Source organism: Diprion similis, chromosome 12, assembly GCF_021155765.1.
Source record: "Diprion similis isolate iyDipSimi1 chromosome 12, iyDipSimi1.1, whole genome shotgun sequence".
In the NCBI taxonomy this organism is placed as follows: Eukaryota; Metazoa; Arthropoda; class Insecta; order Hymenoptera; family Diprionidae; genus Diprion; species Diprion similis.
This window is the reverse complement of record NC_060116.1, coordinates 6,091,918-6,105,308: the sequence shown is the minus strand read 5'-3', so window position 1 is coordinate 6,105,308 and position 13,391 is coordinate 6,091,918. Positions and strand designations below refer to the sequence as shown.

General features: G+C 38.8%; 1 protein-coding gene across 3 annotated transcripts; it reads right to left on the bottom strand.

Moving 5' to 3' along the window:
• Positions 1-4,932: 4,932 nt before the first annotated feature.
• Positions 4,933-11,705, bottom strand: LOC124412988 (cytochrome P450 4C1-like). Of its 3 annotated transcripts, XM_046893255.1 has the most exons (11): positions 11,455-11,705; positions 10,506-10,615; positions 10,335-10,425; positions 10,000-10,194; positions 9,487-9,556; positions 9,113-9,239; positions 8,934-9,003; positions 8,331-8,443; positions 7,941-8,178; positions 7,216-7,572; positions 4,933-4,954 (listed from the first exon to the last, which is right to left on the bottom strand). In XM_046893255.1, exons 1-10 carry the CDS (start codon positions 11,627-11,629, stop codon positions 7,235-7,237), a joined length of 1,527 nt encoding a protein of 508 aa, XP_046749211.1. In that variant the 5' UTR covers positions 11,630-11,705; the 3' UTR covers positions 4,933-4,954; positions 7,216-7,234. The 3 variants fall into 3 exon arrangements, with proteins under 3 accessions (XP_046749211.1, XP_046749210.1, XP_046749212.1); XM_046893254.1 differs by lacking the exon at positions 4,933-4,954 and having other exon boundaries at positions 7,005-7,572; XM_046893256.1 differs by lacking the exon at positions 4,933-4,954 and having other exon boundaries at positions 7,005-7,572; positions 8,943-9,003.
• Between the last annotated feature and the right edge of the window lie 1,686 nt (positions 11,706-13,391).

Genomic DNA, 13,391 nt, shown 5'->3' with positions numbered 1-13,391 from the left:
AAAATCGCAAAAAAAGTAAGGCTAACCCCTTTGGATTTTTGGCGAAAATTTCGACGACTTTGAAAAGTGCTGCAATTAATTCTTTAGGGCACTATTCCGACGTAATTTTGCGAGAGAAATCGATTGAGCGCAGTCCCAATACGCTGCGAGCAACGGATCAAAAGTTACAGCCTAAAAACTGCAGATTTTCATCGTCATTTCTCTGCCGTTGGTCCTACGCTTTTTTTGATGTGTTTTTTGAGTTCCTGGGGTCCCAATTAGCCAAGAAACGGTCATACGAATCAATTCGGAGACCAGAAATTTTCGGCTCAAAAAATCGCAAAAAAAGTAAGGCTAACCCCTTTGGATTTTTGGCGAAAATTTCGACGACTTTGAAAAGTGCTGCAATTAATCCTTTAGGGCACTATTCCGACGTAATTTTGCGAGAGAAATCGATTGAGCGCAGTCCCAATACGCTGCGAGCAACGGATCAAAAGTTACAGCCTAAAAACTGCAGATTTTCATCGTCATTTCTCTGCCGTTGGTCCTACGCTTTTTTTGGTGTGTTTTTTGAGTTCCTGGGGTCCCAATTAGCCAAGAAACGGTCATACGAATCAATTCGGAGACCAGAAATTTTCGGCTCAAAAAATCGCAAAAAAAGTAAGGCTAACCCCTTTGGATTTTTGGCGAAAATTTCGACGACTTTGAAAAGTGCTGCAATTAATTCTTGAGGGCACTATTCCGACGTAATTTTGCGAGAGAAATCGATTGAGCGCAGTCCCAATACGCTGCGAGCAACGGATCAAAAGTTACAGCCAAAAAACTGCAGATTTTCATCCTCATTTCTCTGCCGTTGGTCCTACGCTTTTTTTGATGTGTTTTTTGAGTTCCTGGGGTCCCAATTAGCCAAGAAACGGTCATACGAATCAATTCGGAGACCAGAAATTTTCGGCTCAAAAAATCGCAAAAAAAGTAAGGCTAACCCCTTTGGATTTTTGGCGAAAATTTCGACGACTTTGAAAAGTGCTGCAATTAATTCTTTAGGGCACTATTCCGACGTAATTTTGCGAGAGAAATCGATTGAGCGCAGTCCCAATACGCTGCGAGCAACGGATCAAAAGTTACAGCTTAAAAACTGCAGATTTTCATCGTCATTTCTCTGCCGTTGGTCCTACGCTTTTTTTGATGTGTTTTTTGAGTTCCTGGGGTCCCAATTAGCCAAGAAACGGTCATACGAATCAATTCGGAGACCAGAAATTTTCGGCTCAAAAAATCGCAAAAAAAGTAAGGCTAACCCCTTTGGATTTTTGGCGAAAATTTCGACGACTTTGAAAAGTGCTGCAATTAATTCTTGAGGGCACTATTCCGACGTAATTTTGCGAGAGAAATCGATTGAGCGCAGTCCCAATACGCTGCGAGCAACGGATCAAAAGTTACAGCCTAAAAACTGCAGATTTTCATCGTCATTTCTCTGCCGTTGGTCCTACGCTTTTTTTGATGTGTTTTTTGAGTTCCTGGGGTCCCAATTAGCCAAGAAACGGTCATACGAATCAATTCGGAGACCAGAAATTTTCGGCTCAAAAAATCGCAAAAAAGTAAGGCTAACCCCTTTGGATTTTTGGCGAAAATTTCGACGACTTTGAAAAGTGCTGCAATTAATTCTTTAGGGCACTATTCCGACGTAATTTTGCGACAGAAATCGATTGAGCGCAGTCCCAATACGCTGCGAGCAACGGATCAAAAGTTACAGCCTGAAAACTGCAGATTTTCATCGTCATTTCTCTGCCGTTGGTCCTACGCTTTTTTTGATGTGTTTTTTGAGTTCCTGGGGTCCCAATTAGCCAAGAAACGGTCATACGAATCAATTCGGAGACCAGAAATTTCCGGCTCAAAAAATCGCAAAAAAAGTAAGGCTAACCCCTTTGGATTTTTGGCGAAAATTTCGACGACTTTGAAAAGTGCTGCAATTAATTCTTTAGGGCACTATTCCGACGTAATTTTGCGACAGAAATCGATTGAGCGCAGTCCCAATACGCTGCGAGCAACGGATCAAAAGTTACAGCCTGAAAACTGCAGATTTTCATCGTCATTTCTCTGCCGTTGGTCCTACGCTTTTTTTGATGTGTTTTTTGAGTTCCTGGGGTCCCAATTAGCCAAGAAACGGTCATACGAATCAATTCGGAGACCAGAAATTTCCGGCTCAAAAAATCGCAAAAAAAGTAAGGCTAACCCCTTTGGATTTTTGGCGAAAATTTCGACGACTTTGAAAAGTGCTGCAATTAATTCTTTAGGGCACTATTCCGACGTAATTTTGCGAGAGAAATCGATTGAGCGCAGTCCCAATACGCTGCGAGCAACGGATCAAAAGTTACAGCGTAAAAACTGCAGATTTTCATCGTCATTTCTCTGCCGTTGGTCCTACGCTTTTTTTGATGTGTTTTTTGAGTTCCTGGGGTCCCAATTAGCCAAGAAACGGTCATACGAATCAATTCGGAGACCAGAAATTTTCGGCTCAAAAAATCGCAAAAAAAGTAAGGCTAACCCCTTTGGATTTTTGGCGAAAATTTCGACGACTTTGAAAAGTGCTGCAATTAATTCTTTAGGGCACTATTCCGACGTAATTTCGCGAGAGAAATCGATTGAGCGCAGTCCCAATACGCTGCGAGCAACGGATCAAAAGTTACAGCCTAAAAACTGCAGATTTTCATCGTCATTTCTCTGCCGTTGGTCCTACGCTTTTTTTGATGTGTTTTTTGAGTTCCTGGGGTCCCAATTAGCCAAGAAACGGTCATACGAATCAATTCGGAGACCAGAAATTTTCGGCTCAAAAAATCGCAAAAAAAGTAAGGCTAACCCCTTTGGATTTTTGGCGAAAATTTCGACGACTTTGAAAAGTGCTGCAAATAATTCTTTAGGGCACTATTCCGACGTAATTTTGCGAGAGAAATCGATTGAGCGCAGTCCCAATACGCTGCGAGCAACGGATCAAAAGTTACAGCCAAAACACTGCAGATTTTCATCCTCATTTCTCTGCCGTTGGTCCTACGCTTTTTTTGATGTGTTTTTTGAGTTCCTGGGGTCCCAATTAGCCAAGAAACGGTCATACGAATCAATTCGGAGACCAGAAATTTTCGGCTCAAAAAATCGCAAAAAAAGTAAGGCTAACCCCTTTGGATTTTTGGCGAAAATTTCGACGACTTTGAAAAGTGCTGCAATTAATTCTTTAGGGCACTATTCCGACGTAATTTTGCGAGAGAAATCGATTGAGCGCAGTCCCAATACGCTGCGAGCAACGGATCAAAAGTTACAGCCTAAAAACTGCAGATTTTCATCGTCATTTCTCTGCCGTTGGTCCTACGCTTTTTTTGATGTGTTTTTTGAGTTCCTGGGGTCCCAATTAGCCAAGAAACGGTCATACGAATCAATTCGGAGACCAGAAATTTTCGGCTCAAAAAATCGCAAAAAAAGTAAGGCTAACCCCTTTGGATTTTTGGCGAAAATTTCGACGACTTTGAAAAGTGCTGCAATTAATCCTTTAGGGCACTATTCCGACGTAATTTTGCGAGAGAAATCGATTGAGCGCAGTCCCAATACGCTGCGAGCAACGGATCAAAAGTTACAGCCAAAAAACTGCAGATTTTCATCCTCATTTCTCTGCCGTTGGTCCTACGCTTTTTTTGATGTGTTTTTTGAGTTCCTGGGGTCCCAATTAGCCAAGAAACGGTCATACGAATCAATTCGGAGACCAGAAATTTTCGGCTCAAAAAATCGCAAAAAAAGTAAGGCTAACCCCTTTGGATTTTTGGCGAAAATTTCGACGACTTTGAAAAGTGCTGCAATTAATTCTTTAGGGCACTATTCCGACGTAATTTTGCGAGAGAAATCGATTGAGCGCAGTCCCAATACGCTGCGAGCAACGGATCAAAAGTTACAGCCTAAAAACTGCAGATTTTCATCGTCATTTCTCTGCCGTTGGTCCTACGCTTTTTTTGATGTGTTTTTTGAGTTCCTGGGGTCCCAATTAGCCAAGAAACGGTCATACGAATCAATTCGGAGACCAGAAATTTTCGGCTCAAAAAATCGCAAAAAAAGTAAGGCTAACCCCTTTGGATTTTTGGCGAAAATTTCGACGACTTTGAAAAGTGCTGCAAATAATTCTTTAGGGCACTATTCCGACGTAATTTTGCGAGAGAAATCGATTGAGCGCAGTCCCAATACGCTGCGAGCAACGGATCAAAAGTTACAGCCTAAAAACTGCAGATTTTCATCGTCATTTCTCTGCCGTTGGTCCTACGCTTTTTTTGATGTGTTTTTTGAGTTCCTGGGGTCCCAATTAGCCAAGAAACGGTCATACGAATCAATTCGGAGACCAGAAATTTTCGGCTCAAAAAATCGCAAAAAAAGTAAGGCTAACCCCTTTGGATTTTTGGCGAAAATTTCGACGACTTTGAAAAGTGCTGCAATTAATTCTTTAGGGCACTATTCCGACGTAATTTTGCGAGAGAAATCGATTGAGCGCAGTCCCAATACGCTGCGAGCAACGGATCAAAAGTTACAGCCTAAAAACTGCAGATTTTCATCGTCATTTCTCTGCCGTTGGTCCTACGCTTTTTTTGATGTGTTTTTTGAGTTCCTGGGGTCCCAATTGGCCAAGAAACGGTCATACGAATCAATTCGGAGACCAGAAATTTTCGACTCAAAAAATCGCAAAAAAAGTAAGGCTAACCCCTTTGGATTTTTGTCGAAAATTTCGACGACTTTGAAAAGTGCTGCGATTAATTCTTTAGGGCACTATTTCGACGTTATTTTGCGAGAGAAATCGATTGAGCGCAGTCCGAATACGCTGCGAGCAACGGATTAAAAGTTACAGCCAAAAGAAGGAAGCTGTCGGTTCGTCATTTTTCTGCTGCCGGTCTTGCCCTTTCAGTTTCTCTGCCGTTTGTCCCACGCACTTATTGCAGCATTACTTGCATTTCCGTGGGTATTATTAATCTCAAAAGTTTCACACGAATCGATCTTCAGATTCAAGATTCACTCTCCAAAAAAACGGTAAAGCCAACTTAAAAAGATTTGTCGACTGAAAACAAGTAAGTCTAGGTTAATCCCTGTGGACGTCTGGCGACAGTTTCACAGGAATCCTAAAAATTCTGGAATTTATCTCTCTGACATCCCTTATCGACCTACCTTATCGAGAGTAATTGATCGCTTGCAGTCCACGAACGCTGTGAGTAATTGATTAAGATTTACGGCCGAAAAGACCAAAGTTTCACCAGCCTTTTACAGAGAAGGGGAAGATAAATCAAAAACTCATAGATTCAAAGTTTCAGTTCCAGTTTATTCAATACACCGTAATTGTAGTACAAGTGTTCTGGTGTCAGTGTACATACAGCAATTTGCCAAATAGTATTTAGGTGGAAAACAACAAAAAATTTAAAAGAATTATTGAACATTACATAAGAAATCTGCCTGTTACACAAGGAAGAAGAAGTGCAATGTACAAAACCTTAGGTACAATATAAAAGTATAATATGTGATAGTTACTATTGTAGTTACTCAGCAGAGCCGGAGCTGAGGCCTGCGCGCAGGTATTGATATTTTATATTGCTATATAAATACTATATGATGTAACCTGTAGTTGCCTAAATTAATAAATGAATTGATTTGTCTGTATTTCTTTCGTAATATCTCCTCAGTTGGTCCAAAGCTCTTTTTGGTGTGTTTTTTGCGTTCCTGGGGGTCCAATTGGTGAAGGTAGGGTCATACAAATCGATTCTGAGACAAAAGATTTGTAGCTTTAAAAAAAAATAAGGCTTTTCTTAAAATTTTGACGACTTCGAGAAATGCTAGCGACTTTCTTCGATGCGACTCATCGACGTAATTTCACAAGAGGAATCAGTCGCGCGGAGTCTAGAGTCGTTGCAAGTAACCGATCAAGATACATAGCTGAAACACGAAAAAATTCTCCGTATTTTTCTTGTACGTTCTCAGTTGCACGTTCTACGATGTCCTAGACGTTTTCTCCGGCTTTCTTACCGTCTAGCTCGTCCAATAAGGTTTTTTTTTTATCGATTCTTCGCGGACAACTTGTTGCCTCTAAAATTCGCACAAAAAGCAAGGCTTCCCGTTTTGAAATTTTTAGTAAAAAAATGTACACTTTTGAATAGTAATAGAATGTATTTTATGAATATATTTATACCCTATATCGATGTCATTCCTCGATAGGTATTGATGACTCATAGTCTACAGCAGGTCAAAACTTACACTCCTTAAACAGAAACTATTTCTTTAGCTGATCCTCCTACGATATTTTGTAGGCCGTTTCTGCTCTCCTTTGAATCTAATCGACATATATGGGGTAAATTTAATCGATTTTGAGTCAAAATATTTCTGGCCAAAAAATTGCAGGATATAGGAGGCTAATCCCTAAGGATTTTGTTAGTGGAAACTTTTCTGATCCTAAATAACGATACCACTGACTTTTCTACAGAGTGTATCGACGTAATTTAGCAAAACGAATCGATTGCACATAGTTTAAAATCGCTGCGAGCAGTGGGTCCAAAGTGAAAGCCGTAACACAAATTTTTTTCTGCGTTCTCTTTGTTTCTTTATAGCTGTTGGTCCCACCACGTTCTAGACATCTTTTCCGAATTCCTAAAGGCCCAATCGGTCAGGGAAGAATTCCGTGGATTAATTCTGACACGCAAGAATTTCGGCTGCATCATGGCGATAGTAGTGACCGAATTGATTTCAATGATAATACTAAAAATTAGAATAGATCGTAAGAATACTATGTCCAAAGAAATATTATAATCTGAATAAATATGAAATGCAGGCAATCATGCATTTGGATACACATCATCGACATCACAAGCAATTAACTAATCCGTCCTTGTATTTGGTTTACCTCGTCGGCCAGGTGTTTCCCTGACACCGGGAGCTCTAATCTAAAATTTATTAGAAATATATAATATTAACGATGCTAAACGTTAAGGCAGGCAAGGAGTTTGATTTCAAAATTTTTTGTAGGCAAGGGTATTGTTGCTGGTATTTATTTGAATGTAAATCGTCATTTGAGTGATATGTGGCGTTTCAGTTGCAAAGTGAATTTTTGTTGTTAGTTTCTATTTCAATGTACTTGACGCAAGGTTTGTGCACCAGAGGTACTTTCGAGGGGTTAATTCTACTTTTTTTTTACATTTACAACACGACAATGTGTAATACATCAGATTTAAATTCATGGTAGAACTTCAGATTGCTATTTGTGAGTTAAGTAAATCTTGATTCCTTGTTGTGGCCTTAGAATGAAATCATTATAGCACTTCGCCTCCTCATATTTCAGAGCGCTCTTGACTTTCCACTCTCTTAATATCGCAGTTAATACAATCTTTTGTTCCAAGAGAGAGAACTTTTGTCCAATACAGTTTCTCGGTCCGGCACTGAAGGGTATGTACGCGTACGGATGTCGTCCTTGAGAATTTTCCGGTAAAAATCTGTCCGGATCGAATCTATCCGGATTTGGCCAATGTTTCGGATTCCGATGAATGTAGTGTATTTGAACACTAGCGATGGCGTTCTTTGGGATTTTATATCCAGCTAATCGTGGAGATTCAATGGGGAAAAACCTCATATGTATTAGATGTCCTTACTGTAGCAGCTTTTTTGCAATCATATCTATATTAACCTTAATAGATCACATTTCAGTAGATGGTATAATGGTCACACAGGGTGAAATTCATTCCACACGTGATATTTTGGTTAATCAAAATTGATTGTTTAAATATTGTATAACATTCCCAAAAAAGAAAGTGCCAAAAATGTCGAAAAGGGCCTTATTTCGCATGAAGAATGGCGCCAAGAGGCTCATTTTCACGACTAAGGCACTCTACGAGGAGTTTGAAAAATCTTTGTTGTAAAATTCACCCCCAGTGATCTATTAGGGTAAACAAGTAACAATGACTCACCAATTTCCAAGTCTTCGGTTACTTTTCGTCCCACTGACGGTGCAGATGGAAACAGCCTCAGGGTTTCTTTTATCACTCTTTCAAGATATTTAAGTTCATTAATTTGGCGAAGCGTTGCCGGTTCTCTCGATTCCCCAAAGATACGCAGATGTTCCTCGTGGATTTTCTCTTCGACGTCCGGATTATTGCCGATGCAGAAAAGAGCCCAGCTCATACTGGCAGATGACGTGTCGTGACCCTATAATATTAAAAAAGTTGAGTTTAATTGCTTTCTTGTATCAATAAAACTTGCATGTTTTCAAAGTTACTATTGTTTCGTGCAGGTATACACGTGGAGTGCAGTTTTATCTGCCATTACGAATTAGTTCTGACATCTTCAGTCATATTTACCGCAAACAGAAAGGTGTCTACTTGTTCTCTTAACTCCTCGTCCGTGAGAGGCATCTTTTCACGGTCACACGCATCTAATAAGTGGTCTAAAAATGCTTGCCGTTTTGGTTTTTCTAAAAACAAAAGTTTTACACATTTTACTCGTGTGTAAATGTAATAGTATCAGGAACGAGGAACAGTATGTTGTGTTACAAGTGCGAAAAGTGGGCGATTTTCAACTAGTGTAAAGTTTCTAGGTATCAGTAATCACACGAGTCAGTTATCGCCCATTCGCACGTGTGACGCAAGATATTTTTCGTAACACCTGCGAAAATTTGATTCAAGAAGAAATAAAAATGAGACTGACAGCGCGTAAAATTCAGATGTTTTGAAATGCATCTGCACCAAAGAAAACCCTAGTGTGGAAAAACGAGCATTTCAGTTGTGCGTATGCGCCGACGTTATTTCACCGCACCATTCGGAAATGGAGTACCTTGCACACGCTCCACAGGCCTCGAAACTTGAATTTTCCGCTCTAGTGTTGGAAACAAAAAAATTTTCGTGGCTGTGATCCGATGCATTATACATACATTCAGATTTTTAAAAGTTTTTGATTCAACTTACCGCACTCGCTATTTTCATCAGCGTTGTCTTGCTGTCGATTTTGTCGGGCAAGTCTTTTTTCACTTATTACCTACAAATGTAGAAACACAAACGTTGGTCAGCACCATGCAGTGAAATATTTGTAGATATGTTACACACTACGTCGTAGTTGCGGTTAGCATAAGGTCGTTTTCTCTCACCTGTTTTGTAAATTTGTGTGCTGTTTCAATAGTACGTTTGAATTCTTTTCCACGCTGAGTGTGATAGTACAACCAGTCATAGTGTAGCAAAGGTCGGAAAATTCTCTTAACAGCTTGGGTGGTAATTCTATGAGTACAATATAAATTTTATTAAAACGGAGTGTATTCCAATTAGCTGAGTGAAAGTTATGTTAATTAAATCAGTACCACCACATTGATTTACGATATTCAGACAAATACATAATCCTACTACTTATTAGTCAACTTGAGTAGGTTATTTTTTCAAACAATACTTTATACGGATATAGCAGTGCACTGTGCAATTGAGATTTAATATGCCGATGATATGACACATCTTCACTCAAAAAAAATACCTATGCAAAGCTGTGGAATACTCAGCATCCCGGTCTGTTTGAGCTTTGATGTTGACTCCCATTGCTGCTTCTAAAATCAGTCAGAGAATTCGCAGAACGTAATTAGTTTCAAACGGAGTCCATCTTGAAAATCCTAATGTCCTTATCGAATACGCAGTGATATAGTAGTTACACGAAAACTTTTGATAGATTGTATTAAATGAAAGCAGAGGTGCGCGAATAATTCGAAATCACCAATGATTCGACACGAATCAAATAATGATGTTAGACTTGATTTTTCAAAAATTGTCATTACTATTCAAATATGTATATAATATACTATATGCAATATATATAACATACATACGAACTAATTGAATTATTCGGATAGGTTTAATATTTAATTCGGTTATCGATGTGACTACTATTCGCACAGGTTCTCGTAAAAGTTTAATCTCGCAAGTGTTATTTCACGAGATTGTATTCATTGATTTCGCATAATATATGTATGATGGGGATATGAACATTTCTCACCACAGATTATATCCAGTGCACATCTTGTTAGAAAATCAAACATCTCGATTGGTTTATTTGGATTATTTTTGAGTTCTGATTCGATGCATTCCTTCAAAATTTCCGCCTTTTCAAACATTACTACAGAATATTCTTCCAGTATATTGAAATGGAAGGTTGGCGTGATTAATTTTCTCTGCTGATGCCACTGATCTCCTGCATAATAAATAATAACCATACATATAACATTGTTTTCCAGCACCGTCACTGCATATTTTTAAATCTCTGAAGTCTCGATTTGAGCAGGATATTTTAATGACATTATCGTTGAGTAATTACCTCGTTATGCAACTTACCCGTAGAAGTTAGTAGTCCTGTACCCAGCCACGGGTGAATGAAATCGTATATGGGCGATTTGGTAATTAGCGTCCTACTAGCCAAGACGGTCTAGGTTATCAAGGGAAAAACGAAAGTTCATCAGAGCAATGCCAGACAATGGGATTACTAGATACTAAGATCTCACGTACGCTGACAGTTTCTGGCGAAGTGAAATGAACGCTGGTCATAGTTCCAAGCCAAGTACGAAATATTCCTTCATCATACTGCTTACACATTTCACGTACCCATTCATAGCGATCTGTAAACGTAATCTGTATGGTTTCTCAAAGAAATCTATTAATAATCACACTTTCTAAGAGGTTGATGAAATTGCAGAACGAATGATAGACGAGTTACCACCTTTAGTTTTCAATGTTAACGCCGATCAGCACCAGCGACATCGACACCGAATGGAGCGATTAGATGATAAATAAATATAATTAAAATCATGTATAGAGCGAGAAGAAGAATAAATGTATTTGAGATATGATGTGACCGCGACGTTCATATTATTTCACCTGTTAGTCCTTTCGCAGAAGGTGGACTTTTGACGCCTGGCAAAAATGTATGATATTACAGGTACGATAGTGACTAACAAGCTCTTTCAGGTATGATAGTGAGTAACGAGCTCTTTCAGCTACGATACTGAGTAACGAGCCCCAACCCACGTGGGACAGAGGTTGACCGTCATTCGACTACAAAAAGTCGACGATTTGTCCAATTAAAAAAAAGTCGACGCATTGTTGGCAAAAATAGACAAAATGCCGGCTATTTTTGAATGGCTATAGATCCTAAAAAAACTGGACTTGAAGATGACATGCAGTATACTTCATATTTACGAATGTCCTCTGAAATGCTACGTATAAGGCAATTCGACTAGACAACCCGTTGTCACGTTATACCACTGGAACGTCAAGTGTAAAATTTGTGATGATTTCCAGACAAATAATTGTTTATGTGAGCGCATTCATGTGCCGAATGAAATTTGATATACAGAAATTTTAATATTTCTGGCATATAAGACCATATTAGATTACTCCAATTTATTGAATTGAAACAAATTTGTTGTCTAGTTGCGGTTGCGCGCGGGATTCTTACCTTCGTGTTTAACTTTTCTAAAACTAAGCGTGTTCCCGATTAAAGGGTAGGCTTTGGGTCCAGGTATTTTGTCAATGATTTTAGCAAACGCATAATATTTGTAAAGCCATTTAACTATTTTTACGAAAACTACGGCATACACTGCCGTTAGCAGCACAGTTAGTACGAGAGTCATCACGTTCTTTCACGGAATCCACTTGTTAGACTGATGAACTATGAAGTAGACTAATCCAGGACCGTGAGACGGCCCGCCGGAAAGTGCCGGAAATCACCGAAGAGTGCCGGACAGTGCCGAACAGTGCCGATTACCGACGAACTGTGGTGACAATATTCAGATATGTAGCCCTCCGCTTGTAAGAAGAAAATTGAAAAAAATGTCTGATATAATTGAATTTTTTTCATGATATAAAGTTTTTACCTATTTGGTTCTCAAATATCAGGGTCAAGGTCAATATTGTGGGAATATATTTTAGGGTGATTTTCGCCGATATCGAGCTTTGTTAGAATCATACCCACTGGAGTGGCAACATATTATCGCACCTGATACCCAGCTTTGAAGAAATAGTCAACACTTTTCACAATTATACATTCACAGCAGACATAAAAGCATATTTGTTATCTCGGTAAATGATACGCTTTATAGATATGTAGGGAGTATATGTATATATCACATTTCCTATTTCAGTTTATCATAACGTGTTTTGTAATACGACAAACATAAAAAGAAATCCCTATCTACCTACTGCAGTTCAAATATTTTCTGACAAATGGGTACATTTACTTTCGAGTCAATGGTACGATTGCAATAATGCTTATGTTCCATATAAAAGGTTAATCGGATTTCATTTATCAAATAAGCTTTTGAAAATACCATGAAGTCTATAAGGTATATAATTATATCCAACAATGTGACTTTTAATTCTTGTAAAATTCTGACTTAATATAAAAGGCTTAAAAGTTTGTGGAGAAACGTGATTCTGAAGCATCTTCTTTCAGAAGAAATGTTCAGTTACCATGCAATTAGTTGTAGAAGTGATTCAGCAATTTCTGAAGTCTAAACAAGTTTATTTTTCATTTGCCAGTTACTCGCGTAAAGGTATTATTCAACTATTCAAGGACTCCTAGCATTCACTCCATATATACGAAGACGTTTGGCGGTCTAGCTCTGGACTCATTTTCGAGAAAATCGTGTTTCTGCTAAACGCAGAATCGATGCGGCTATGTGAGGAAAAAACTTTCAGCTGCTCACAAATTCCAGTTCTCTTTCGTTAAACGCGGTAAATTCGTCAATTCTTTCCTTACAGCGTACTTTGATGCGACTTGAAATAATGCATGTAGTATTACAGTGGGACCTCGGCTATCGCAATCTCGATTTTTGCAAAAAACCGTGTATTACACTCTCGGTTATCGCAACCAGTTATCGCTTCTTCTAAACCACACAATTGCGCTTGCTTTGACAACTTATCCCTCAGAATGTGATTATGATTGAAGATTAATAATAACGCCAACTGTTCGATTAATTGCACATAGATCGGACGTAGTTTTTTTTTTTTGCATTATAAACTCGATAAATTAGGATAGTCACCTATTTTTCGAATGTTGTACACACATATACACGTCACATTAGATCTACACATTAGTTATCTCGGAGAAGCTAAAAGTGTGTTAGAACTAAACAATAGGATTATAAATACCTATTGATTTGTAACTTGAGCCTTAGATTTTGAATTTGCGCCTGACGTTGTGATAAACGGCAATCCAACATACAGCTTCCCATACTTGCGCAAGTTTCGCTTCTCCGAGTCACCTACGGGACCTACGTTCAATAATTTAAAACAACGCGCTGACTCAGTGAAATATCCTTCCGAATCAATTAATAAATATACCTATAAATTAAATGGCAGACATTATTGAAGGTTATCTTTCACGTCTAACTA